Below are 27,643 nucleotides of genomic sequence, written 5' to 3'. Positions count from 1 at the left end.
TATTTTAATTAGAGAAGGTAGGAAGCAAATGAGGAGGGTTCCAAAATGTTTTTCCATCATTTAGTTTAGAAGCAAACAAAGTATAAACTTGAACTTCACTACCTTGATAGAGTGATTCAGAGCAATTTTCCACGACACACTATCTGCAGCTGCGCGCATGTCCTTCAGTTTTTGTATGCTCAATTCTTTGCTGTTATTTTGATGGCCAAGGATAAATTCTACACTCTGCCAGTTTACTACTGCATGAAAGACAAATGTGTGGGATCAAGGTGAGCTGCTTTGCCCGATTGTGAAATGATGATAATTTCAATTTGGTTTAAATATATATATATATATATATGTATGTATGTATGTATGTATGTATGTATGTATATATATATATATAGCAGGTCAACTACTGTGTATGTATGTGTGTATATATATATATATATAGAGAGAGAGAGAGAGAGAGAGAGAGAGAGAGAGAGAGAGAGAGAGTAGTTGACCTGCTTATTAACACTAATATCGAATCAGCTTTTAGGCGCCTAGACATGGTCAAGATTCAAACTGAGCATTAGAATAGGCAAATGAGGAGATCTGAGTGACTTTGAATGTGGCATACCAGTTCATGCCTGACAGGCTGGGCTAAATATTTCAGAATCTGCTGATCTGCTGGGATTCTACCTCAAAACCATTCTACAGTTTGCAGGGAATGATCTGAAAAAGAGAAACTATCCTGTAAGCGGCAGTTCTTTGAGCAGAAAATACCTGTTTGATGCCAGAAGTCAGAGGAGAATGACCTGATCATGCTTTGTTAATAGGAAGGCAACAGTAACTCAGATAAATTCTCATTACTACCAAGGTATCCAGAAGAGGATCTATGAATGCACAGCACATCAAATTGGGTGCCAGAAGAAATGCTGCCTGGTCTGATGAGTCTCAATTTCTGCTGTGACATTTTTCTCTATAAGTCTGGGGGTGGGTTTGATCGCATTATACTCTGCAGTAAATGCTAGTATATTAAAAAATATATATTTATTATATTATATGTTATATATTAAAAAAGTGAAAAGCCCACATGCTTATACTCCTGCCTAATCTGTTCAGTGGGACTGTCCCACTCACATTCGGCCAACATGAATCCCCGAACAAAAGGATCATGTAATCTGGTGAAAAAATCCCCATCAGATTATGTGTGAATGAGGGATTCTGTCATGTGCGTGTTGTAAAATAAGAGGAAAGGCGTGCTGCGGGTATGGAGAAATAACAGCAGTAACATTATGTCATCCAAAGTACTGATCCTCTGATAGCATGCTCTGGCAGAAGGACTCGGGTGTTCGCATAAACCCCATAATCTTATGGCATGTGTCCTTTCTGCATGTCTATGTATGTAGGGAGATTGGAGATAACAAACAGAGTTAGAGGGTGACAGAAATCAGCAACAACAACAACAGCTCTAGCTGTTCTGCAGCACGCAATATCCAACATGTCTGTGCATTTCCACTTGAGAACGTCACGGTTTTCATGGTTTATCCCACAGCTCTCTGCTGTGGGATAGCTGCCAAGGCAACTGTTTTTTATCAAGGATGTAAGCGCTCTGTCATGGCTCTCCTTCTTCATTAGATCATAACCATTAGTGTAAAAACAGACGCCGCAATAAGGAGTGGGGGTTTGGCCCCAACAGTCAATAATCTCTGCTGACACGATGAGGAGCTGAAGATGTCGAGCCTGCCTGTCAGGCTGCCAAATGCTCTTGTCTTGCTACCCTTTTAACCAAAGATACAAGCACTGATTTCATCCAGGATGCCGTCTTTGCATGATGTACTTAGAATGCTTCAGTGGTGTGAGTTTGCAAAGATATTCAGGAAGGATGTGGTAGCAAGGCAACCTTTATGATTATGGTTATATTAGTTGCCACTTAAATTGGTGCCATTTTAAGGATCATACTTGAATTACTTGGAATGATCAGAAGCATATGAGACCAAGCAGATTAACAATGAATGAATAAATAAATAAAATTAAAAGATAGTAAAATCAAATCAAATCATTTCATAATATCGAGACCAGATAAATGAATTTTATTCCTCTTTTGCCCTTGCCCCCTCTTGTGTATTCAACTTTTCCTTTTCTTTCAGAACAATATGTACGAAAGCTGAATGAAAACGAAAAACTTTCCAAAGCAGAAAATGCTGCTATTCTGCAGCTATGAGAGCACAAATAGTTGTGACCTTTAACTGCTCTGTTCTTCATGTTCGCACTTTCTGGGATTTTATTTCCTTTTTGAGGAGCAAAAGCCTCCAGCCAGGCATTTATCTATGGAAGCGATCTGAGCAAATAAGGTGTATTTTCAAGGTTTTAAAATATGCATGTCAACTAATGGGTGCATTATGCATAGAAAGTCATTAAAGATTTGGCACTGTGACTGTAGTTGCGAAATACAGGAAATTTTGTGGGGATGTACATAAAGACCTAAAAGGATTTGATGTTATTAGACAGTATTAAAATCAGTAGGAAATCAATATACATCTAAGTAATGAGTAGATGTCAGACTGCACTTTTGCCACATTTAGTGTAAATGTACTTTATATGTAAGTGCTATAAGCTATATGACCTTATTGTATATAAAATGCTGGTCCTGTTTGGATTTCAGTTGTCTCATTCAGAATGCAGATCCTAAGCGATTTTATGATTATAACACTAAACAGATGATAGCCAGAATAAGTACTCACTAAAAATTTATGGACTTTCTGACAGACTTTGTGACCGTGATAGTGTTTGGCTCCAACGTGTTCAAATTGTCATTCGAACTTGAATGTTTAACTAAGAATAACGAACCATGGAGTTTTGATTTCTCTGAAGAATAAGACTCTAAACTTGTGGCTTTCTGTGTAAGTCTGGAAAAACCCAAATAAATGCAGGTGAATGACAATCCCAGTGCTGTCAGAGATAACAGAAAGCTGTCCTCCTAACTGTAACACACTTCACTGAGACTGGGTAGTTTTGGGTATAAAAGACTTTTTAGTCTCTGGTATTTCTTTATATTTATTCATTTTATCCATTTGGGGCCACAGCCTGTTAGTGTGGCTGCATATACCTGTGTTGGTTCTGTCCGACTACTTCTGGTTTCTCCAACAATCTAAAGACATGTATAAAGATTGATTGGTGATGCTAAGTTTGCTGTAAGTCCGGATGTGTGTATGTATGAATGGCTGGACAGATGGATGGATGGGAACTGTGGTTTTTTATGCTATAAAACTAATCTGACTTAATGGGATTTGAATTGTTCATTACAATGATTGTAACAGGAACAATAGATTTCTGGTACTTCGTTGCATGTCTACCAGTGTGAGTCAGTCATCAGTGTCAGTCTGCAGAGCTGTGATGAAGACAGATTTAGCTCGCCGAGTGTTGATTGGCCATGTCAGTCAGCTACATGTCGGGTTCCTGAGCTCCGGTAACTTCAGGCGATTGCACACAGTCGTTTCTTCCATACACTAAACCGAGGCCTCCACAGGGTGCCTGCCCGGTCCATCTGCACTTGTTTGAAATGGTGCTCCACATCAGCCTTCAAAATTTACTTTAGCCAATAATCAGCTTTTTCAAATGTCTTAACAATACAAACTGATTAAATAATTGTGAAGTGAGTATAGCTGCCAAAAAATTAAATGCTATTATGGAGCACTTCAGTCAAAGCGTATTTCAGTTATTTATTAACTGTTTGAGTGGCTGTTGTGTTGCAGTCTACAAGATCATAAAGTCAGAAGTTAACAGATTTTCAGAACACAAGGTGTTGTTTTGTTGCCATATGTCTTAATTTGTCCCAAAAATAACACAAAGAATTTAAACTTTTTCAGTTATAGACGCAGAGGACTTTTCTCATCTCATTTTTTTAAATTTCACATTATTTAAACCACACAGATGTTGTGGGGTTGGTCAGGTTGATATTCGCATCGAGCTGAACTACTGGAATCCAAGTACTTAATACATTTTAATGACACCTGTTATCCTTGTATTACTTCTGTAATAGAAATCGCAGTTTAAAATAATCCGCAAACTGTACCACTCAAGAGATTTTTTATTTCAGTATCTCAAAAATTCTCGTCCATGAATGACGGTGGCTTTTATTGTGAACTGCGTTGCGAGTTGGTTGAAAGGGACATTTCATAACTGTGGCCTTGCAATCTGAAAAGGAGGAAAATTGTGAAGAACGTGACACAAAACTACAACAATGCTACTATGATTTTGTATTGATTTCTGCCCAGCTTTAGCATGTACGAAGGCAACATAAGCTTCACTTTTGCTATGAGAATGTGAAATAATAATGCAGGCACAGAACACGGTCAGAAAAAATAAAGGAAGGGACATTCTTGGACAATTTATTTTTCTTTCTTTCTTTCTTTCAAAAAAGTCCTCCAAGGCAGTGCTGTGTGAGTGAGTCACTGAGTTTCTGAATGGCGGGCTGGGTTTATAAACCAATGCCAGCCCTGAACACATGAGTTTGGAGGCCACTTGGCATTGCAGTCTGTGACGGATGCACATGCAGGAAGGTCCATCAGCCTCAGCATCCTTACTTGTAACCCTGGCGGGCACAGGAACACAAAGACATCGCTTCATCATGAGGTCTTTCTTCTTACTGCTCTTCTCGCTGTTGTTGGTGTCCCACGGATCTTCAGCCGTAATCACAGGGGTAAGTGCAGCCAAACAGGTACATACTTCATGGGTAAATAAAAGGATTATGCAGATGCTTTGTTTTTCTTTGATAGTTTTTGATGGACACTGCTACAAATTAGCTTTGTAATAATGGGCAATATAGGGTTATCTATACCTGTCAAACTTCAAACACTTCAAATATCTTTATCTATATCTGTCTATCTACACACACATACACATGCACACAGATAGATATAAAATACATAGTTCTTCATTGTGACATTTATCATTCCCTTGTATTTTTTTTCATCTGACAATTTATCCCCATAGATAGATAGATAAGAAAAATCTGTTAATAGAAAATGTAAATGTATGTTATATATATTAATATAATTAATATATATATATATAGATATATAAATTTGCACTTTTAATACTGTAATAGAAAAAAAATCAAAGACAAAATATTCCTTGTATCTGACCACCCAGCAGAGCAAAGCATCCATATATAACAACAACACCTAAATGACCAATTACACATACTGTGTGTCATTTCAGATTCTGAAGCATGGCGGTTGATGACCAGTTTTTCCATTAATAAACTCATTTCATTTCTAAACTCCAATGCCTCTGCATCCTTTTTGATCATTTTGCTATCCGAGTCAAATCTTACATCCACACCCTTCCAATAAAACAGCCCTGTCTGTCACCACAGCCCTCTCTGTGTCGCTCATTGTGAATTGCGAGAGGAGCGCGCAGCCATGAAACAGAAAGTGATTTCCATCCGCGTCTGTCACATGAAATCACTTCTGTTCCTCTTCATTGTGTTCCCTTCATCTCATCTAAAGCGAGAGCTGTCACTCAGCTTCTCATCCCTACACTCCAAGCAATAAAATCACCAGCAGTTCTAAAGCTTTTTTTTTTTTCTGCTGAGGTATGACTGCAAGTGTAATCACACGCTCAAAATACAGCACAATACACTGCAGTGTGCAATCGCGCCTCAGCTGCTATCACATTTCTCACCAGCCTTTTCCTGTTAACGCTACCATAATTCTGCTTGACTGCATTTTTTATGTGTGCATGCTATAATTACATAAAGTCAGTACATCTTTCCTTTGATTAGACTGGAGAAAACACTGATGGGTGTTTGCAGAATTTTTACACACCTGACAAAATCGAGCTGTCTTTTTCATACGTAGTACACGTGTGTGTGTGTGTGTGTGTGTGTGTGTGTGTGTGTGTGTGTGTGTGTGTGTGTGTGTGTGTGTGTGTAGGCCTGTGAAAGGGACTCCCAGTGTGGAGGAGGGATGTGCTGTGCAGTGAGTTTGTGGATTCGCAGCCTGCGTATGTGTACGCCCATGGGACAGGAAGGAGAGGACTGTCATCCTCTGAGCCACAAGGTGAGAGTTTCTATAACAGCCTGACTGCTGGTGTCAGTGATGATGCAGGAGGGCATGAGAAAGAGGCGGCAGAAATTCACACAGGAGACCGTAAAACAACGCCTCTGCCTCTGTTTTCCAACCATCCATTATGGCTGACGAACCTGTAACCCGCACCTCATAATTCTCTCCCTCTAGGTTCCCTTCTTTGGCAAAAGGCTTCATCATACCTGCCCCTGTTTGCCGAACCTGTCATGTATTACCATCGTGGAAGGCAAATCCAAATGTCTCTCACCCTACAAGTATCCTGACTTCTACCTCTGAGGACCTGCATTTACACTGTAAATATTTTATCTGCCTTTAAAAGCCTTTTTTATTTGGAATAAAGAGATATATTTAACAACGTGTCACCCTATTGGCTCAAATTAAACCATCCATTTAAAGGAAAACCCTCTTGTCCTTTTGGATCTTACGCTACCTAAAATACATTTTGCCATTTCATTTTGTGATAAACCAAAAATAATACAAGTATAAATTCAGGGATTAATTTCTTTGATTAGTTTATTTTTATTTAACATTATTGTCTATGAATAAAATGCCCAAAGGGACACGCCAGCATTGTTAAGACTCATACTTAAACATCATTTAAGTTCTTGATGAGCTTGCAGCTGCCCTCTTGGGCTGCATGAGAAGAAACACGTGTTATTGCAGCAGTAATGAAATGACATGCTGGCTGAGTGATGCTCACTGTGTTCACAGTTTCATTATCCAGTCATAACTGAAACATAGAAGTGACTTTGTTTTTTTCATGCTTAATCACTTTTCCAACCACAAAATACCAAAACAAGAACCCTGGAGAATATTTTAATTGCTGCTAAAATACAAAGGTGCTTTTTTAAAATTCACACTCACCACAACAGCAGGGTTTACACCACCAGGAAACACAGAGACTGCTATGAAATTAATCACTCAGGCTGTGATTGTGCGTTTCTTCAAGGCTTAAGGCTAAAATTAGATTCGCCCAGTGTGTAACGCAGTGACTCATATCTCCCATTTTTATAACAGATATTGTTCTTCTGTGGCTGTGAAGATCATTCAACCAGCTTGAAACGCTCTCTTAGCTGCGCAACAACTTCAAAATATGACTTGACTGTCTAAAGCTTTAAAAAAAAATCAGGAAGTTTAAATGTCAAACATTACCAAGTTCTTGCCTCTTAAGTGTGTTGGCTGCATTTCTGTGACTTGCAGTATATCAAAATTAACATCTACAGTTCTGAGGCAGCTGAGCTAACTAAGTCCAGTGATGATGACCAATGATGGAGTGAAAAAGTAAGTATGGAAGTAAGTAAAAACAATAATCACTAGAAGTCTTAAAGGGGAACTACACCAATTTTACACATAAAAATCTGTGACCGTATATGCTGAAAAAAGGTAGAAAGTGAAATCATGGTGTTACCTGAGCCAGCCCTCGGTGAAGCTGAAGACCACTCTGAAAATGAAAGATGTTCAAAAGTGGTGGCCATACTCAGCCCTCCCTGTTAGCAGTAGCACCTGAATTGTGGGTAATGTAGTCACCAGGTGTTTAACAAGAAGGAGGAACAAGCTAAATCAATGACTTGCTACAAGAATACTGATCAAATACTTGACTACTCAGTTGAGCATACCATTTTGAAACAGCTATACCTCCATCTGTCCAAACAGTGTTTTTGTAAAACCCATTAAGAATGACAGAGGTCACTGTGGTTTGCTTAGGGGTTGGCTAGAATGAGAAGGTCACTAGCAAAGCCAGCAGGAAAATCCAGGTAGCAGGAATCATAATTCCCCAGCTTCACAATGCAGCCTGCGTGCCCTGAAGACAACATCGTGTACCTAAAAATACCCACCCTGTATCTGCATCGCATGAGAGCACGTGCAGGTGAGGATCTTCCTGCAGCTGTGGAGCCACAGAAACGATGCTGTGAGACCTCTGCACGCTGTCAGCAGAGCAGAGCCAGCTGTCCTGAACAGTCATGCATGATGTGATGTTAATGGTTATAGATGCACTGAAGGCAGACAGTGTGTCGAGGAACCTGGTATACTGCTTTTGATAGAACGAAAAGCACTGAAGCTCAGAAAAACCTTCATAAAGCAAAGAGATATCTTTATTATTATTATTATTCATCAAGGCCAATGCCAATTAGCACAACAGCTATTACTGAATCAATCAGGGGCTTGATTGAGTTTGATTAAAACACGGTTGGAAAGAATCTGTTTAACTGTTTAATGAGCAGTTAGTTGACACCAAGTCTGTCAGACTTTTTTAAAGGTTTAAATCAAACCTCTGGCCTTTAAACTAAACATGTATACATGGTAACAATTTGCCAACACACTGACATTGTGACGTGAAACTGACGTGAGGTATTCCCACCGGCTGTAATTAGCTCGACAGGAGATTTCTTCAATGATAGGCAAATTGGTGGTAAATGTCAGGGTCGGTGTCAGACTGTCAGAATCAAAGAGCAAAGGTGTCTCTTTATATTCTCCATTTAAACCTGATGTTCACCCGTGCACAGAGAAGGGAGGTGGGGCGTGTGGTTGTTATGCTGTTGTCTGCAAATGTGTGTGGAAGGAGGCATGCGTGCCCTCAGATCTGAGTTATAACTGTACACATGAGTAAAACTCAATGTAATGTCTGTTGTGAAGATTTTACCTTAAATCACAAGCAAAGGCTACAAATTTAGATCAATTTACAGCTTAGAAAGCTAACTAACAGTTTCCACTCTAATTAAAGAACATTAACATTTATTTCTCACATATGCTAATCCTTATACATCCACAGATTTATTTATACACTGATAGTTTCTTGTATGCATTCAAAAATGCACACAGGGATTTTGCAACTCTCCATACACATTTACAGACATTCCTGGGGATTTGAAGGGATCAAAAGACACGAGTTTATGTCCTCTCAACACCCCACTAGCCTTATTTCTTGTTTAATACTAGAAAACATTAAAGAGATTTCATCAGAGATTCCAGTTTTAAGCAGCTGTTTCACAGGAAACAAATTAAATTCAAATAGAGAGAAGCATTAAAGAGCGTTTTAAAATGGTAAAAGAATAAAGTATGAAGTAAGTCTTACTGGCACCCTCCTTCATGGTGTTAAAGCAGTTATATCCAATTATATACATAGGTCCAGTGTTGAATTTGGGTTGAGACAGAATAAAGCAAATGTGGTCTTAAATAAGTGGACATTTGGGCAGTGGAGGGATTGTCTAATAGCACTGTCACTCAGTTGCATTATGGTAAATATTGCATCTGAAAATGTGCCTACAAAACATCTCACTCTCTGTTGCTTGTAAGAACTCGCTCTGCATGAAGGTGCAATACCAAGTTGCTCACATGCCCCTTTATGAAACCTTAAAGATCAGAAAGAATTCACAGGGTCATGCATTCACTCAATTAGCAACCAGTTTGCCAAAATATACTATAAATAGTTTTATTCAGCTGGGATATTCTTCCTTTTAAAATCTGTAGCTGATTGTAGCAAGTTCACACCCATCATCAGGGCTGTCAGCAGCTATAAATATATAAACACCAATATGAACACTCAAATTAGCATGCCAATAAAAGAAGTTTACAAAAACTTAATTGGAACAAACATATACTGTTATACTAAACAGTGGGTCTGGTATGTGAGGGCTGATTTCTCTCTTAGGGAACGGCTTACCTTAAAGCCATTCAAGAATGGAGTGATACCGTTAAATGCAGATGACTGAGTCAAACAACTTATCATCCATTTCTTATTTATTTGCTAAGAAATACAAAGAATGAAACTGTCCTTTTCAAAGCACCAAATTGTTCACATTTCTTCTCAGTGTTCCATCCATAGAAAAAGAATGCTGTTTGTAATGTACTGTATATTCTTTGGGGGAATGTAAATCGACCTGCTCCTCAACACAGGGGATGATGGAGAAGAAGAATTTGCGAAATGCTTTTAAAGTGAGTTCAAACACCTCGTTCAACACAAAGAGTTCTGAGAGATTATGAACTATACAAGGATATATGGGTGTAAAAAAAAAAGCTCAAGGAAGGGGTTAGCAGGGCTTTACAGTATTTACAAATGTGATATTGCCTTCATTAAAAACATACTGAGATCTGTATCTTAGCTTTAGTATTTAAATGACTGATAAGTAAAGATGATACAGATGTTGGATGGGGGTGGGGGGTCTGATCAAGTGTAGTTCTGCTTTTTGTAGTTTTCCAGTGGGCCACAACATCAAATTGATTTGTTGGGATAATATTTCAATTTTTTTTTAATATACAAAGAAAATAGGCAACATTCGTGTAAAATATGGAGATATGGAAAAAGGTCGTTCATCAAAGGTAGGATTTAACAGGGCACATGTAAGTTGCATGTGCTGCGTCTTACCTCTGGAATGAATAACACCTAAAATACATGCAGAGGCAAAAATGAAGAGTGGTTTCCCCATGATACCCAGCTCCAATACACTGCAGCCTATTTCTTTTTAATTAAATTGTTACATATTATGCTTCATGTGAGTTAAATCAGTCCAGAAAGCAAAATATAGCAGAAATTTACACCATCAGTAAAGTTCTGTCAGATTAAAATAGTGTGTAAACCCTTTGCCACTGATAGAAATGTGGGTAAACTAAGGTTTGGTTGGTCCCTGTATGCAAATACATTTGGGGGGGGGGGGGGGGGGGCGCATTCCGTGTACATTCTGAAATCCTACACAAACGTGTCTTTGGCAGTATTTGAGGGTCCCGCTGCGGTTCAGATGACACAGTACGGCTCCATGGGTGTCTGCGTTCCCAGGCAACAGGGGAAACACGCTCGGAGCCTCATCCGGAGCTCCTTGTTGAACAGAAAGCTGATGATGGGGTTCGCTCCCGCCTGGGCGAAGCTCATCCACACAGCAGCCGTCAGGTAAAGCTGCGGGACCGGGGCCCCTCGCACAAATATCCTCAGGTAACAGGCGCTTATGTAAGGCGCCCACAAAATGAGGAAGGTCAGCGTAATCATGTAGTACATCTTCCCGATGCGCTTCTCCATCTTAAACTCATCCAGCACCAGCAGTCTCCTGTTGCCGGGGTGCGAAGCCTGTCTGATCCCCACCAGCGTCGGAGGGGTCGGTCCGCGGCCGAAGCCGGCGATCCAGTTGGCGGCGGCTTGCCCGGTGGCCCCGGGGCCGTGGAAAGTCCAGTTCTGGCTGATAGCGGGCACCAGCTGAGCCGGCTTCATCTTGCGGTGGTCGTAAACGAAGCACAGCATCTTTATGTAAACCACATGAGTCGTCCCCACGATGACGGCCAGCATCAGCATGAAGCCCAGGGTGTCGTTCGCCTTCACGTAGCGGTGCTCGAAGATGCACTGCTCCTCCTCACGGATAAACTTGTAGGTGCCCACGTCGAAAACCGGAGGAAAAGCCATCGCCACGGAGAGAGTCCACACCATGCAGATCACCGCCACGCACGTACACAGATTCATCCGCTTCGAGTAGAACCTGTGGTGGGCGATCGCCATGTACCGGGTGACGCTGACGCAGAAGAGCAGGAAGGCGACGTGGAAGCAGAAAAGCACCGACATGAAGGCGACGATCTTGCAGCTCAGGGGGCTGTACGGCCAGGCGGAGCCGCCGCCGATCGATGCCATCACGAAGGGGAAGCAGACGGCAGAGCGCACCACGTCCGCCAGGCACAGATCCAGCAGGAAATAGTAGGGCGCCTTATGCAGCGAGCTGTCCTTCAGCAGCAGCAGCGACAGCGACGCGTTGCCCAGCAGGCTGATGCCCATGATCAGACCCAGCGAGGCCAGCTTGACCGCAGAGGCCGTGGACGCATAGTTCTGTAAGGACGGGCTGCTCTCTCCTAACTCGCTTGTGTTTGCCATCTATGCAGCCCAGGTAGCGCGTATTCCCACATCAATTCACCGACGAGCAGCAGCGGTATCCTTTTTCCCCTCTCTCTCTTCCAGGTCTGAATTTAGAACAAAATCAACACGATCCGCCGCCCCCTTCAGCTGAAAACTACTCAGGAATAAATCCCATCTGGATGCGCATTAATCCCCATCATAAACAAAACAGAACCAAACAAAACAAACAAAAAGAAAAATCATTTCACGTCTCTTTTTTTCTTCTTATCCTTCATCTCAAAGCGCGTCAGAAGCAGCCCTCTCCATGCTTCTGATCCCTGCTGGACAGAGGCGACCAGGGTTAGCTTCAGACACCATTTCAGAGAGCATCCGTTCAGACGAGCGGTTTAGAGAACACATCTCAATTTTCACCGATGGCGGAGGTCTCCCGTTCCCGTCTTGAGGAATTAAAAAAAGCAGCTGTGCGGCAGCATGGCGCAACACTTACGTATCCACAGCCTCGTCAAAAGGACGCCGAATTATAGCTGTCACACGGAGACTGCAAATAGCACACAGCTGAGCGGAGGTCGAAGCTCACCGAGGTGGAAGCGTCAGTAGGCTACGGGTCTGTGTCGGTGTGTGCAGCGTCTAGTCTATGCGACGCACGTCCGCCTGCATGTAGTGAGCAGGCCTGGGATCAGTCAGGAGTCTCAGCTCCTGCCAGCTATAGGTAGCATGTGTCTGCGCGCTCACGAGATGCAAATGCTTAGAGACAGATCGCCTTTATGACATTATGCAATGTTTTATATTTAGGATGTGAAGAAAAAAAGAACTTTGATCCTACATCTGTGCTTGGAGAAAAAAAAGATTATGTTTTACTGCGTGTTATATAATGATTATTATTGAGATCAAGAAATTGCACAGGGGTCAAGAGGTCCACAAGCACACTTGATTGGTCTGTAAAGTCAGTATGTAGGCTACTCATGCACAGGCCATAATGTAACGTTTCTTTGTGGCCATCTCTCTCACTTAAAACCCTTTTTAAAATGTGTGAAACACAGTAGCCTACACAGTCTACATTGTAACTTTTATTCAATGTTTTGCACCAAAAAGTTCATTAAGTTCATTTAAATGATCATTTCTGCTGTGCTAATCAATCCTGTTTTCATAGCATGGAAGTAAACATGTACAATGGATGTTTATTTCAGCCATGCAAATGCAAAGAATGTCTGTAATTTATATTAGTGCATTTAACCATTTATCCTAGTTTTGATGTTCAGGGAAGTATATTATCTGTACCATTTGCTGCTGTTACCATAAGTTACTATTTACACATATATTCAGGAGTATGGTTGTAAAATGTTTTTCATTTTATATTTTTTTACATGAATGTTTTAAAGTATGAAACACTTTTGCTGATACTTTCTTTTGTACCCACCTGACTGGAGCGTGGAAATATTACACTACAACGCACCAACTAAGTGTCCTTTAGACAAATTATAGATTGACAGGAATGATTATTGCTCTGTGGAGTGTGGGGCTGTCTGTTTAAGTGCCTGGAACCAACTAAAATCAGTAACGTTACTGTTTTACTTTAAAGCTTCAGTTATTAATGCTGTGACTATTATTTCTATCATGCTGTGTTTAGATTTTCATTCTAGTGGATGTCTAATGTGGTTGCCAGTGTGCCTGTGTCCACAGACAGGGTAAAGCATTATAAGGTTGAGACTCTTATAGTAACTAATGGCTTCCTGTCATTGCCCGTGTTCAGGGTTGTCATTAAAACCAGTGAAACCAGTGCTCCTGTAATTGTGCAATGTATGGGGCACAAAGATTTAGCAAAAACTGATAATATATTCATATATAATATAATGATTTGTATAATATTAACTCGGTGTTCCATTCATTAGGACATTTTGTGATTTATTTACTTTATGTTACTTGCCAAACATTTGCTTTTAAATTAAAGCTCTTTTACCTTGCTATGCTAAATTAACCGTTCAACCTAATCTCCTAAATCACTGCACATTTAAAACAAGTTAGTTTAGTTTTTTTTTTAACGAGCCAAGTATCACATTAAATAAGATTTCTATTTTTGTATTTTTTGCATCCTTCAAACAAATGTCATTTATTGCTTTTATAAATGACATTGACTTTAAATTGGTTGTATAGTAACGTTTTTAAAGAAATGAAAATGACTGTTTTAAATTCTGATGCGGCGCCAGAGGTTTCCCCAAAGTTGACACACATGCCACAAGTTAGAATGGCAAGTTCAGTGTGTGAAGGTTCTCAGTCATCCAGGTCATCGTAGTCAAAGGAGTTTGCAAAGAAAAGCGTCTGGACTTCTTTGAGTTGCTTGTTCAGAACTGAAGAAGCTTCTCGGATGAGAGGTGAAACGTCTTCAAGCAACTCAAAGAAGTCCAGACGCTTTTCTTTGCAAACTCCTTTGACAATGGCAAGTTCACTTACACTTAGTCTGGTGAAGTTGGTGCATTTTAAAGCATTTCTAAAGGATGTGGTGGGGGGTTTTTTATCCTGGAAAAAAAATTAAAGATAAACACTTTGTTGCAACAGCACCATCTGGTGACCCTTCATGAAAAAGAAAAGCCAGCACAGGCCTACCGAATGGAACATTTAGGAGGGCCATACTAAAATACGGAATAGTCAAATCCATCTCAGCAGGGGTTGTGTATTTTTAATTAAAGCTAACATGTGACTAGAGTGCACCTGCACCTGCTATCATAAAGACAAATATTTGGTTTGTTAGGGGATTCATGCATTCAAGTCCAAAGGAATAATTAAAGAGGGATGTTCAGGCAAGCAATACAAATATTATAAATCCCATAAAAACCCCTGGAACATCCACATGGTTCCATCTCAATGGAATAAAGATACAATAAAGGTGGTAAATTTTTGAATTTTGATTAGATGTTATAGGATCATACAGATTGTAAAACAGTGAGAAAGTGCTAATTTCATATTTGTAGAAGTAATTTTGTCCTTCAAACTGTTATATTTGGTTGTTAGATTTGAGCTGTCCAGGTTTAGCACTGGTTTGCAATGGTGGAAAGTTTAAACTTAGTGATCTAGTGGCTGCTCAGCCGAGATCTGCTGAGTAGATGCCCAAAGTGGAAATAGTATAAAACCTTGGCAAAACAAAACAGCCTGTAATTATATGTACATCTGTCTTGACCTCGTTTAAGTCTTTGCACTGACATTTCTGAACTTGAATATTTCCCTAACCAAAGTGTCCTAAAAACAGGCAACAAGAGGCTTTGGACCAAAGATAGTGAAATAAAAAGATGCCTTACTTGAAAAATATAGAACAGATTTCTTGGAATCACTGTTTCCTGTTCTAGTAGACACCCTTCATCAGTACTTGGTGCAACAATCCAATGTTTGTTATAAATAGATCCACTGCTCTGCACAATCAGCCTTTTAGACAGATTTCTTTTCCTATTGGCTCTGTATGATACCAATGAGTAGTGAAGTCCTTAATATATCTCAAGCATGCAGTTTTGACTGTGAGCACTGAAGCCAGATTCAAATGTTCTGTTTGTGAGGGGCAGCCAATCAGAAAAAGAGTTGGCTCAAGGAGACGGCTGGGTTAGAAATGAGTGGAAAGGTTTGTTTTTGATGAAGTGAGAAGCTGTATTTTGGAATGTGAATCATGCAAAGCTATTGTAGAAAAGTCCAACAACAAAAATATGGAACTGGAAATGAGCATTAGTGGTGTGCAAATTTTGGTATTGAGCCGACACCAAGTACATACAGCGCCAGTATTGTTGATACCAATACTGATACTTTTAACCTATGAATGCATCTTATGTAGGGAAGAGCAGATTATGATTTATGAGACGAATCATCATCAATTTGCACATTCTGAGCATATTTTAATGACCACTAAATCACTGTGTCTTTCTACAATAATTAGCTAATTTATAAAAATAAATATAGGTTTTGTTTTTAAACTGTTTTTTGGAGACCTAGAATGTAAATGTGCCTGTCTCTGAAGCACTTCTGTTGTTTAAATGTGCCGTAGGCTATAAATAAAATAGACGTGACAGTCAACACAGGTTCAGAAATCTTTCATAGTAGGTAGGCTACAGCACATGCCACATGATGTGACATTGCAAGGCTAACATAAAAACACCTTTAGGGAATAGAAACAAAGTATCGATTCTATCGAGCCGATACCAATCTGACACTAATACCAGCAGTGCTGGATCTAGAAAATCTTACATGGGGGAGGAGGGGGAGAGGGGCGAGAGGTCTAGACAGGGTGGCATATACATCTTTAGTGAAGTATGTGTAAAAATCACCTATATGTAAATGGAGCCAACAAGATAATAATAAAAAAGAAGCAATCAGATTTTACAAGTATTCTAAGAACATTAAAGTTCGGGGGGGGGGGTTCCTGCAGGTTTTAGATGTGTCCTTGGTCTAAGACAGCTGATTTAAATGGCTAAATGACCTCCTCAACATGTCTTGAAGTTCTCCAGAGGCCTGGTAATGAACTAATCATCCGGTGTGTTGACCCAGGGTGAGCCCCCCCCCGCACATGGTTGCACTGAGTAGGAGACTCTGTATCTCATTGTACATCTGTATAGTGACAATAAAGGTATTCTATTCTATTCTATTCTATATCTAAAACCTGCAGGACACCGGCCCCTGAGGCCTGGAGTTCCCCAGTCCTGCACTAGCAAGGAGGCAGTAGCCCCCCCCCCCCCCTGTAGATCCGCCCCTGAATGCCAGCGTCGGTATCTATACTATCGGTATTTGATTGATCAACCCACTTCAAATGACCATAACAGGTAGGTTTAATACATTTACTGAGCATAGCCATGTCCCCTGTAGACACAAATTGAAATTGTCCCTGTTCTACAATTATCGCAAAAATATATTTTTGCCCCCTGTGATGCAATCTAATATTAGATTATTAATATGTCCCTTGTACTTCCGTGACCGCTATTTAGATATTTGGGCCACCCGAAAATGATGCCGAGTGAGCTCTCATCCTTTTTTCCCCTCATCTCCTGGGTGGACCAACGGCGACGTTTCTGCCCAGTGACGCAGAGACGTCAGCAGTCGGTGGGCGGAAAAGCGGTAGTGTGTTTCTGTAAGTGCAGATAAAGGCGAACCGGGTGTTTTTATCAAGTCCTTACATACAGGGATAACGTACGACTTTAGTTCCGAGCCTGGTGAAATGGCGGTTCCTGCGGGTCAGACGGACGTCCAGATGGACCGCGGCGCCCTGAGCGGCCAGACGGTTTCCTCCGAAAACAACATAGACATCGACGAGAAAGAGTTGGAAAACATCACAAAGAAACACCGAGAAGAAGACACGGCGACGCTGCCTCTGCACTCGCCTTGGACGTTTTGGCTGGACAGGTAGTGATATTACTGCGTCTTCTTCCGCGTTGTCTTTGAGCTTTGAGCCCGGCAAGAGCACAAACAAAGAAAGAAAAGAGAAAAAAGATGAAGAGGGGGTGGTGGGGAGAGGGGTATCATTGTAAGGCCACAGCTTTCCCCGAGGCCTCCCGCAGCAAAATATAGCGGGAGAAGTGTTCGCATCTAACGCGACCTTGTTGTGTTCCCGGGTCCTGACAGTCACTCACAGTCCACAGGACAAGTTCGCCTTGACAGGTTTTAGCCATTCAGACGTGCAGCAGAAGTTACTTTGATTAGCTTCTCTCAGCAGGGGGGAGCACAGAAGGGAGGTTTGGGGTGAAACTGATAGTTGTTGCACTTTTCTTTAAAACCTCGACGCCTTTAAAGAGCCCAGACTCATCTCTCGTTGTTTTCACAAACGGCTAAGTGCAGCTAATCTGCGTCTTTTATTGCAAGGCTTTGCTACATAGGAACCCTTGCTCGGTGCAGTTTCGTCCTAAGCCGTCATTAAATGCAGCCCTAAACATCGCATGGCTTCTTTTTTTATGAGGTCATGGGAATATCCCATGTTTATCATGGATACTTTGCTGGTTATTGTTTATTTATTTATTTTAATAATAACTCTTTTAGCTTATGTATTTGCTGGCAGGAGTTTTATATAAAAGAATGAGGACTGAAAAACACCCAGATTATCGAAACAATACACGCATACAATAGTTACCTGCTAAAATATACGTTTGTATGTTATCAACGTATATATTGGACTTTATGCGCATATTAATAGGGACTCTTTTATAGTGTTTTGGTTTTTCATTTATCCTTTTTTATGTTGTCCTTTTTCTAACAAAGCTCTGTAACATGTTACTCAGTCTTTGTCTGTCTATAAAGTCAAGCAAGTGAAACTTATTCAGCAGTACTTTATAATAACAGCGGCTGCATCAAGCATATCTGGTGTCAGCTTTTTAAATATTACCATTATTTCCCTGTTAAACATACTGTATTGTTTTTGGTGTGACATTAAGTCGTTTCATGTGTTCCTGCAGGTCACTGCCCGGCACCACAGCAGCAGAATGTGAGTCCAACTTGAAGAAGATCTACACAGTGCAAACTGTTCAGGTGAGATCTGGCACCAGCTTAAAGAGTTTTTTCATCTTAGGAGCAAAGAGATCAAGTGCGTGACTCGGCTAAAAGTCAGAGCCATTTGAGAAGAGTTTCTGTGATGTAAGGGAGCCAGCAGGTCAGAGCCACGGTGGGTGCAAAACATTAGAAGTGCAGTGCAAAGTTAACTGACAGCTTTTATGAAGTGCATTTCAGCCGTCTGTGTTACACTAAAGTTTTTTTTTTCTTTTTACTTGTATGTGCAAACTTATCGTTTATTAATATCACTAATGTGACTGACGGTAGCTACTGCTCATGTTCGTGTCGGTTACTGTGCTTTGATATGATGCTTTGAAGGCTTCTTTTGTAAATGAAGAGAAGACACTGTTATTTTTATCAGGAATATCAGCGTGCAACGTGCTGTTAAACTTATTGTATGAGGCTTATTAATGATTTACACTTTAGTAGAGAATCTACGCCTTAAGTCATAACTGCAAACCCATCTGAAACCCTACAGCATAACCTGACATGTACCTCCTTATAGAAGGTACACATCAACGCAGCCCACAGCCACTGTTGGCCTGATCAAGGCTGTGGATTGCCTTTATAAATTTCTGGCAACTTTTTTGCTGCAGTTTTTCGTTTTTCAGTGAGAGAAGTAACAGTCATTGTCTTAGTATAAAGAATAATAATCATAGTGTCAGTATAAGCACTCATAAATGTCTGCAAATTCCCGGAGGGAGGCTGCTGAGACCATCGGAATGGGGCAACTTGTGTAGATGACATCGAAGGCTCTACAAAGTTTCCCCGCAGAAGTCTAAATCAGGCTTTATGATTGTATAGTTCAGTGGAGTTTGTTGCTTTTTCCAGCTGCTTGATTCAAAGTGTGATACAACCGGGCTCATTCTGGAGTTTTGTGTGTGGAAATTCAAGCAGCGTGCAGAATGCGTTGCCATTAATTACAGCTGCAGTGGTGTGAAGCTTTGTTCAGGCGAATCAGATTTGTTTCTTAAATTAGATTTTTAGGACGGACTGTTTGGTTTTATTATTTGAAATCGCAGAGACGCTCGCGATACACAAAAGCATTAGGTTGCTCGTGCTAACGATGATATCACAGAACAGCACTTCTGCAACGCAGTGCAAGGCAATCTATGACACAATGAGATCTGTGTAACTGAAGATGGAAAAATTGACACATTTAAAAAAAAATAAATAAACTGAGAGCAAGAATTCTATTTTGACCACATTAGTGTTATCAGTGTCTGCCATTATTAATATAATTATTATGATTATTGCTCCATTTTAATAATGTGAACTCTGTTTATTTGCTCTCCCCTGTTGTCTCATTTTTCCCATTGAGTTTTGTCTTCACTGCAAGTTTGTTAGCGTGTGCTTGTCCCTCTGTCGTTCACCACGAGGAGTCATGAAGTCGCAACTCAAGTTAGTTTGTTTGGCTTTGTGTCACATGAATCAGTTGTTCGCCAGCTACAAGCTGTGGCTGGTAACCCTGCAGCTCACTGGATCTCCAGAGCTAAAAGCACTACTTTAGCCAGAGACCGCCAGAAAGAGAGAGACACAAGCAGCCGGATGATATCGAAGTCTTACCGCAGCTACAACCTGGCCAGTAAGCCTCCAAATACATGGCAGATATTAGAATGCCTGGGCAGCCCACCCATTTAAAGAGGAAGGATTATATGAATTGCAATCAGTGTGCCTTTTCCATATTTGCAAGTGATCAGATCAAAATGTAAAGCCAGACGTCACAAACCTGTCTGCGTAATTTGCCGTTCCAATGTTGGCATCAGTGTCCATGTGGCTATGCTGGTGAAACGGCCTGATAAATTGTCTTGTTCCGGTTGGTTCCTCCAGCTTTGCTTCTTTAGAAGCCACTTCCAAAAGTGGCAGCAGATAATTTATTTCAGTTTCTGTCTGCAGACTGTTGTCCTCTATGTTGTCCTCCACAGGGCTCTGTTGGTAGCAACGTGGATTCTGCTAAATATGTCTGTCACTCTGGATCTGCCGCTGTGCTTTGCATAGTGAGGGACTTGAAAGGCACTTTGAAACCCAATGTGGGCAGGCAGAGCAGGTGGACTGAAACATGTCTGTAGAAATTCAATTGGAATTGCTTATCAAACTAAGACCTAATTTATTCCTCAAATTCCCCCCACAAGCTGTGGAAAATGCAAATAAAAGCAGAATGCCATAAACTGTAAATCTCATAAACCCCCATTTTATTCACAAGACACCATAGAAAACATGTCAAATGTTTAAACTGAGAAAATGTACCATTTTCATATATAATTTTTTTTTTTTTTTTTGTTAAAGGTTTAAGTTGAATGGTTGCCACGTGTCTCAGAATAAGGTGCGACAGTGTCATGTTTACCACTGTGTAGCATCCACTTTTCCTTTTGCAAGTGTTGGGAGAGGGTTTTGTCCCATTCGTGATTTAGGAATTCTACATTTTTCATTTTATTATTTATCAAATATTTTGAGTTGGTGAAAGGACTGGATTAGGACTGCGGCTATTGGTTATTTTAGTAATCAAGCTTTCTATCAATTATTCCATCTATTAGGAGTAATCAGAAAAAATGTATGCCTTTGTCTTATTAATGAGCGATAACAAATATCCACAAGGGAAACAAACAGGTCTTTTAAAATGATTTCATTGGTTTCCATTGTAGAAATCGTAACGTTCTTAATAGTTTAACTGCGTACATCTGTCAAAAATAAACTTTCAATGTATCTTCATGTCATATTAAAATCACATTTCTTTTGAAATACCAAAATAAAGTATCACAAATACAGTAATGTAAATAAAATAAGATGGCTTGCACTCTGGCTTCTCCTGGATGAGGCAGATTTTGTGCATTCATGTGTTTGTGTATATTATATCAAATATTAATTAAAGCTGAAAAATAGTGTCACCAAGGCCTTGAAATAATGATGGTCTAGTACACGCTGTCATCTGTAATTGCTTCAGTTATCACTGTGATAGAAGGTGGGGTGGCTGTTGAAGAGTCATGTCATGTTACTGTTGCAAAATGTTCCTCCAGCTGTTCCTTTTTAGCACTAGTTACTTTGTAATTACTTTTATTACCCCGGTTACATATTCTTTGAGATTTGTTGCTGCCATCAAATTAAAAATGAGCTAATATTTTTCATGAAACTGTAAAATGTCTCATTTTAAGGAGATCTGAGCACGCGGAGTCCCAACTTTTTGGAATTAGGGCCGTAGTTTAGATTTGTGTTACAAAAATCATTTTCTGAGCTTTCTTTCTTTTTCTCTTCTGTCCACACATTCAAAAAATCTATATTGAAATTATGCAGCTTGATGTATAATGGCTAAAATGATAAACTGTAAATTACAGTGAAGTCATTAAAAAAAAGAGAGAGAGAAATTGTTTTTGTAGCATTGCAGAAAGGTACTTTTTAGGGTTTTTTTTTTTTAAATAAAGAAATAGGGATGTCACTATACCAGAAATGTAGTAGTTGATACCAATATGTTTGTTTCTTGAATACAATTTAATACCACACTAAAGAAAAATGGGGAAAAAGTAATGTATGAATGATGATGATAACAACAACAATAACAACTGTGATATTATAGATAATAATAATATTTTATTGACATGACACTAATATGAGGTTTAACTGTTAATTTCATTCCATTAGCTTAAGCATTTATATAACATTAGACATTGTCTGAAGTTGATTTCACAATAGCAGTGTCTGCTGTTTGAAACAAAATGGTAAAGAGTATTTTGGGATGACACGAGAAGGATGACAATAACACTCTGTATGTTGCTAATATGAACTGAAACTCCTTCAGCTTGGATTCTTTGAACAGATCTGGATGGCCGTGCTTTAGGCTCTTTGCTAAATTGGAAGCGTTCCCAATGTGACTTTTACAAATCAGTTGTCACCCCTTTTTGAACCTTGTCAAGCACAAAGTACCAGCTTACCTGACTCTTATTGTATTTATTGTATTTCTTATCAGTGACATGCCTATAAAGAAATCAGCTCACCATATTTAAGCATTTACAGTTTTCATTTTAATCAAAGGTAGCTAAATTTAAGTTTTCACCACCAGGGGCCAGGGTTTTCTTAGAAACCTTTAGTATATAAAAAGCAGCCTTTGTTACGATTTTTAGGTGGTGCAGTCCTTTTATTAATTAATAAAAAACTACAGCCTTTTTCTGATTTAAGTCGGTCTTATTGGAAAAATAAAAAAGAGAACAAATGGACAATAAAAGCAAACGTAGTTACTTAAAACAGATTTGCTGTTCAGCTGGTGACTGTCCATTTATGTTCACTCATTTATTACTGCCTGCTAAATCATTTATCACTGTATGTGAGCACACTTCACTGTGACTCAGCTTTGTGGCTTTTACGCTGAGGTACTTTGTGCTGGGGTCCCTACAGCAGATGGATGTTTGATTTGACACAGATTTGACACCGGATGTATGTATCTAGGCTTCAGACCAGTTCTAGGAGTACACTAACTTGTGAGCCTCTGAAGTTCGTGTCTCCTCTGATTCTTGAACCAGGGATGTTTCAATTGGTGTAGAGCCGGTGCCAGGTGCTGACACTGGTGCTAGCATTTATACCCATGTGTGGTGTGTCTTGGTTGCCCTGCAGCTTTCCCTCCAAAACATTAGTCGTGAGTTGATAATTTGCTTCTAGCTAATCATAAAAATTGTGACAAAAAACAAAGTAGCTAGAAATGCAAGAGAGAAGTCAGCTGTACCAATCACAGGCATTGCGCGCTGCATTGATGTAGCATGCAGTTACATTTCTATGGAGGTGCATATTAGGCTACACGTAAGTTGTGGTATATGGTTTCAGAAGGGTTTGCAGTTACAGCAACCCTACAGCACAGATTTAATATGGAAGTATAATCCCACTGTGTTAACCACTTTACTTGATGCTGAAAGTGGGATCTTTCTTTTTGTTTGCAAAGATGTATCAAGCAGCTACCTACAACTACGCACATATTCTGTATATTTGTACCACACCATTAGCTTAACAGCAAGTGCATAGCCTTACATTAATAAAGCGTAACATGACAGCATCATCTTTTATTGTTTTACTCTCCAAGAGCTGTCTCCAGCAGTGGGAGTCTGCTACAACTTTTTTGTTTTGTTTTTTTTCTTCCCCCTCTGGGAGCTTGTACTTGTCATGATATGGGTTGCCTTCCAGGTGCAGACATTGTTTGGTGTCCCACTGACATTTTACCTGTTTCTCGTGTTTCACGTTGGCCTGCGTATGCACTGAAAGCCACACTGACTCACTACACCGTCTTATGATAGAAGTTACTATTGCAATCCACATCTGTTTCTGAATCCAGCTGATATCTATATAATACAAAATATAGTTGCACCATCCATCCAGTTCCTTCCACTTATCAAATTCAAAGTTGCACAGGGGGAGGAGCCCATCCCAGCTGTTACAGAATGAGCGCACCCTGGACAGGCCACAGATGGACTGAGAAGGATGACAATTCATGCTCACATTAAGTCTAAGGCCAAATTCAAATCACCAACAATATGCATGTGTATAAACTGTGGGGCTACCTGCACTAGCATAGAGAGAACAGGGAGACTCCACAGATCCCAGCGTGTTGGTGGATTTAAACCCAGGATCTTGTTGCTCCGATGTGACACTGCTGACCACCACACAACTGTGCCATCCAGTCATTGGCATGTAGGCAGGTAGCTCTCCAAGGCCCTGCCTTCACTCAGAGGGTTGCCTCCGCTTTCCTCCCAGATCTACACTGGAACCTACTGGACTCACTGGTTTCCCTTTCTGTAACAAGTCCTCTTTTTAGATGCACGAAAATGTAAAATGCTACTAATGCTTTAAATTGACAGAGATGTTTTGGACATTAGGTCATAACAGTTGTTTCTTCATTCTGCTGATAGCTCTAGTGAATAATTTAGTATTAGATACTTTGTTTAAAGCCAGTTTCAATTTAAATATGACTTAGCTTGTCTAGCAGAGAACACTGACATTAAAAAGTCTTTCCATGTATATCATGATCAAAATTTATTTAATTTTTAAGCTCCCAAATATCAATTTCTGTGCCAGCCACAAAACTCCAATACAAGAGCAGCCATTATTGAGCTGCTTCTCTCTGTTTGCAGATGTTCTGGAGTGTATACAACAACATCCCTCCAGTCACAGCCCTGCCTTTGAGATGTAGTTATCACTTAATGCGCGGAGAGCGGAGGCCGCTGTGGTGAGTCTGTAACTGTCAATATTCCAGTATTCACGGGTGTGTAGACATGAGCAAATGAAAAATCTCTCATACAGCAGTATAATACTACCTGATCATGATTTTAAAAAGCCCTGAAAATGAATGTAAAATTATATTTAAGTATTCAGTCATAACAGTTTTCCACATTGTTATTTAATAGGCTGCACAGTAACGTGTTTTAATCTTTTACACAACAGGGAAGAAGAGAGTAATGCAAAGGGAGGCGTATGGAAGATGAAAATACCAAAAGAAAACACTGTATGTGCCGCCCTCTGATTATCTGCTGCCATCATGTAAACTAATCTGAATTACTCATGAGCTTTTCTGCCTTTCAGTCTGCAGTTTGGAAAGAATTGTTACTCGCTACTATTGGAGAGCAGTTTGCAGATTACTGCGCCTCAGGTTTGTTTAGTTCTTTAAAAAAAAAATCACATAAGTGGATTTATTGTTAACCTCGCTTCTCCTTTTGTCTCAACAGATGATGAGGTGGTTGGCGTCAGCGTTAGCGTCCGGGATCGGGAAGATGTTGTACAGGTGTGGAATAGCGACGCATCTCTCGCTAATGAAGCAAATATCTTGGGGAAAGTTTATGAGCTGCTCCCGTACATATCTTTTAAAGCTGTTTTTTATAAGTGTAAGTATGCCTGTTTTTTGTTTCACTTGTACTTTTGAATTCACGCTAAAGGTTTAAAGAGGGAAGCAGGTACTCTCTTTATGGTATGAGGTAGATGAGAGAATAAGAGTAAACTATGCATACTTGAAGGACCTAACCAGAACATGTAAGCATGTCACAGAATGATTTAAGAAGGGTGCATGGCTGTAGGCTGATCAGGCAGCAAATTCCCCCCATATGCCTTCTTACCTGCTTCACATAACACATTGAGATGGGCTCTTCTTGTCTCTGCCTGTTACATATTTGTAGCCAAAAATGTAATGAGCTACACTATTTAGGTGACAGTGTATAAGTTGTAGCTGAGTTCTGTTTCCTGCATGTGTAGTGATCTAAATTTATGTGTCTTTCAGCTCACATGGAGCATCATGCCTTTGAGGGAGGACGCTCAAGGCATTAGATTCTACTGCCCCCCCGCCCTTTTTCTTCTTTTTTTTTTTTAACCTGAACTCTGTTCCTGCCTTGGCGTGAAGGCGCTGTCCACAACCTAATCGAGGATATTATTTTGCTCTCAACAAGGAAATGTTATCAATCTATTTTTATAACTTTTAATGACTGATGCCTTGTTTCATTTAAATGTGGGTCCTAACAGCTCGAAACTCTCGAGAGAATGTTTATCCAGCGTAAATCTCACCCCGAGTTCGTTACTTCACGTCGGTTTTTTGCCTTTCCTGCTACACTGAACTGCACTGCCACCATGGTCCCGTCATGTGCACAGACTGTGGACCTCGCAATTTTATTCCCGATAGAGGTAGCAGCTACTTAACCTAGCTAGTTTCAGCTGTTGTGTATGTTAGACGTATGCATTCATGTCGTGTTTTAATCAAGTCTGCTTTTTCGGTGCCAAAGCACTTTCCTGCCATTTAAGGAGCTTGTATCTTAATGGTGAAGGTGCCGTTTGTATTCAGCTGGACATTTGCCACTTGGATGGAGGTGAATGTCCCAATTGGTTTCTTGAATCTTCATCAAGTGTACATCAAACTTAAATCAGGGTAACATTTCAAAGATATTGCACATAGCTGCCAGTTCCCATTATGATGTTATCTAGTTATAAAGCTGTCATATAGCACAGATATGACATTCAGAGCCTGCATATTTGGCTTGTGATTTTATCTTTTTTTTTTTTTTTTTTTTTTTAACAGCGTTATCCTGTAAGGTGCCTCTAACAATGCTCCTCTCCACACCCTGTTGGACATTTCTTTCAATATACGTGTTGAAAGACCCCACCCCCGCCCCGCTCTCTTAAACGGAGTAATAGATTGTTTAGGGGAGATACATGGCACATTTTTGTGCTCGGCTCTTTGGTGTTTGTCTCTACTTGTTTCTCCTACCAATAAATCTAGTAGTTTGCTTACTTGGACTGTGTCCATTAAAACACACACACACAGAGGGAAAGGGGCTGGATTATTGGCTTAGAAGAATGTTACTGAAGGTCCTGCTTTTCCCAGAAACAATGTTTGTAAAAGGAAAAAGTATGAATAAGTAAAAAAACAGCAGATGTGACAAGTTTCAGTTGTCATGACATCGATGAAAAAAAATTACACTTATACTGTAGGTCATAATTCTGTCCCAGTCATACATTTTTATTTGTATTTTTAATTTTTTGTCACAAACCTTTTTTCTGAGTCTCAATCGGTGTCCTTCACTAACCCTGTTCCCGTGCCGTGGTTTTATTGCAGTGTAGGGCTTCAGTAACTGAAATGCTTCTGGTATGTCAGCACCACTTTTATAGTTCAACTTTGGACGGGTTGATGGTTACGAGAGGAGAATTTGTCCTTTGTAAACATATTGTGCAGCGATACGGGCAAAGTAAATAAAATGGAGCCGAAAATGAAGTGCTTATCACCGGCGTTTCATTTTGCACAATACAAACATCAATAACAGGCCCGTTAAAGGAAATTAATGTTATTTCATGGGGAATGTCTCGGTGTATTAAAAGCTTTTGCATATCCTCAGCCAATTTGTGCTAATTCATTCTGGCAGCGCATTGATTTTAGTCCTCGCACACCTTGTAATCGTAAGACCTGATTTTAAATACTGACTGATGGTGATTACATGACTGATAACCTCAGCTTTTCAGTCATGAATTTTTGGACCTTCCATGAAGCAAGTTTGCTACTGATAACATTAATACTGGCGTTAATTAGATGTGAAAGTTTCATCTGAAGAGAACAACTTGCTGTTGCTGTTTTGAAATAAGATGCAGGCCTCAAAATCACAAGAGGCTAAAGGATGCAGAGGATATTCTCATTACCACATATAATCTGTATAATGTACCTCGTGTAGCTTTCAGTAAACTTTCTCAGAGACCAGAAAGGCTCAGCCCATCTAAAATGACCTCATTCACAACACAAGTAGTTGCTGCA

At 40.1% G+C, this 27,643-nt stretch overlaps 3 protein-coding genes across 3 annotated transcripts; 2 read left to right on the top strand and 1 right to left on the bottom strand.

Annotated features, from left to right (window-relative positions):
- Positions 1-4,574: 4,574 nt before the first annotated feature.
- Positions 4,575-6,332, top strand: prok2 (prokineticin 2). The gene is made up of 3 exons (XM_063473206.1): positions 4,575-4,666; positions 5,904-6,029; positions 6,207-6,332. The coding sequence occupies exons 1-3, from the start codon at positions 4,595-4,597 to the stop codon at positions 6,330-6,332; spliced, it is 324 nt and encodes a 107-aa protein (XP_063329276.1). The 5' UTR covers positions 4,575-4,594.
- A 1,913-nt stretch (positions 6,333-8,245) lies between these two features.
- gpr27 (G protein-coupled receptor 27) lies at positions 8,246-13,109 on the bottom strand. The gene has a single exon (XM_063474764.1). It carries the CDS (start codon positions 11,899-11,901, stop codon positions 10,786-10,788), a length of 1,116 nt encoding a protein of 371 aa, XP_063330834.1. The 5' UTR covers positions 11,902-13,109; the 3' UTR covers positions 8,246-10,785.
- Positions 13,110-16,959: 3,850 nt separating this feature from the next.
- Positions 16,960-26,631, top strand: LOC134628105 (eukaryotic translation initiation factor 4E type 3-like). Its single transcript, XM_063474763.1, has 7 exons — positions 16,960-17,253; positions 18,297-18,369; positions 24,495-24,589; positions 24,805-24,865; positions 24,943-25,009; positions 25,086-25,241; positions 25,631-26,631. The coding sequence occupies exons 1-7, from the start codon at positions 17,069-17,071 to the stop codon at positions 25,675-25,677; spliced, it is 684 nt and encodes a 227-aa protein (XP_063330833.1). The 5' UTR covers positions 16,960-17,068; the 3' UTR covers positions 25,678-26,631.
- The last annotated feature ends 1,012 nt before the right edge of the window (positions 26,632-27,643 follow it).

Source organism: Pelmatolapia mariae, linkage group LG5 (genome assembly GCF_036321145.2).
Source record: "Pelmatolapia mariae isolate MD_Pm_ZW linkage group LG5, Pm_UMD_F_2, whole genome shotgun sequence".
Classification (NCBI taxonomy): Eukaryota; Metazoa; Chordata; class Actinopteri; order Cichliformes; family Cichlidae; genus Pelmatolapia; species Pelmatolapia mariae.
This window is presented reverse-complemented; position numbering and strand designations above follow the sequence as displayed.

What these genes read in the sequence shown, in the direction of transcription:
- gpr27 (XM_063474764.1), bottom strand. Translation starts at nt 11,901, where the DNA reads ATGGCAAACACAAGCGAGTTAGGAGAGAGCAGCCCGTCCTTACAGAAC.
- prok2 (XM_063473206.1), top strand. Translation starts at nt 4,595, where the DNA reads ATGAGGTCTTTCTTCTTACTGCTCTTCTCGCTGTTGTTGGTGTCCCAC. An exon ending in CTTCAGCCGTAATCACAGGG is followed by an intron (nt 4,667 to 5,903) that starts GTAAGTGCAGCC and finishes GTGTGTGTGTAG; the next exon opens with GCCTGTGAAAGGGACTCCCA. An exon ending in GTCATCCTCTGAGCCACAAG is followed by an intron (nt 6,030 to 6,206) that starts GTGAGAGTTTCT and finishes CTCTCCCTCTAG; the next exon opens with GTTCCCTTCTTTGGCAAAAG.
- LOC134628105 (XM_063474763.1), top strand. Translation starts at nt 17,069, where the DNA reads ATGGCGGTTCCTGCGGGTCAGACGGACGTCCAGATGGACCGCGGCGCC. An exon ending in GGAGAGCGGAGGCCGCTGTG is followed by an intron (nt 24,590 to 24,804) that starts GTGAGTCTGTAA and finishes TTTACACAACAG; the next exon opens with GGAAGAAGAGAGTAATGCAA. An exon ending in TGCAGATTACTGCGCCTCAG is followed by an intron (nt 25,010 to 25,085) that starts GTTTGTTTAGTT and finishes TTGTCTCAACAG; the next exon opens with ATGATGAGGTGGTTGGCGTC.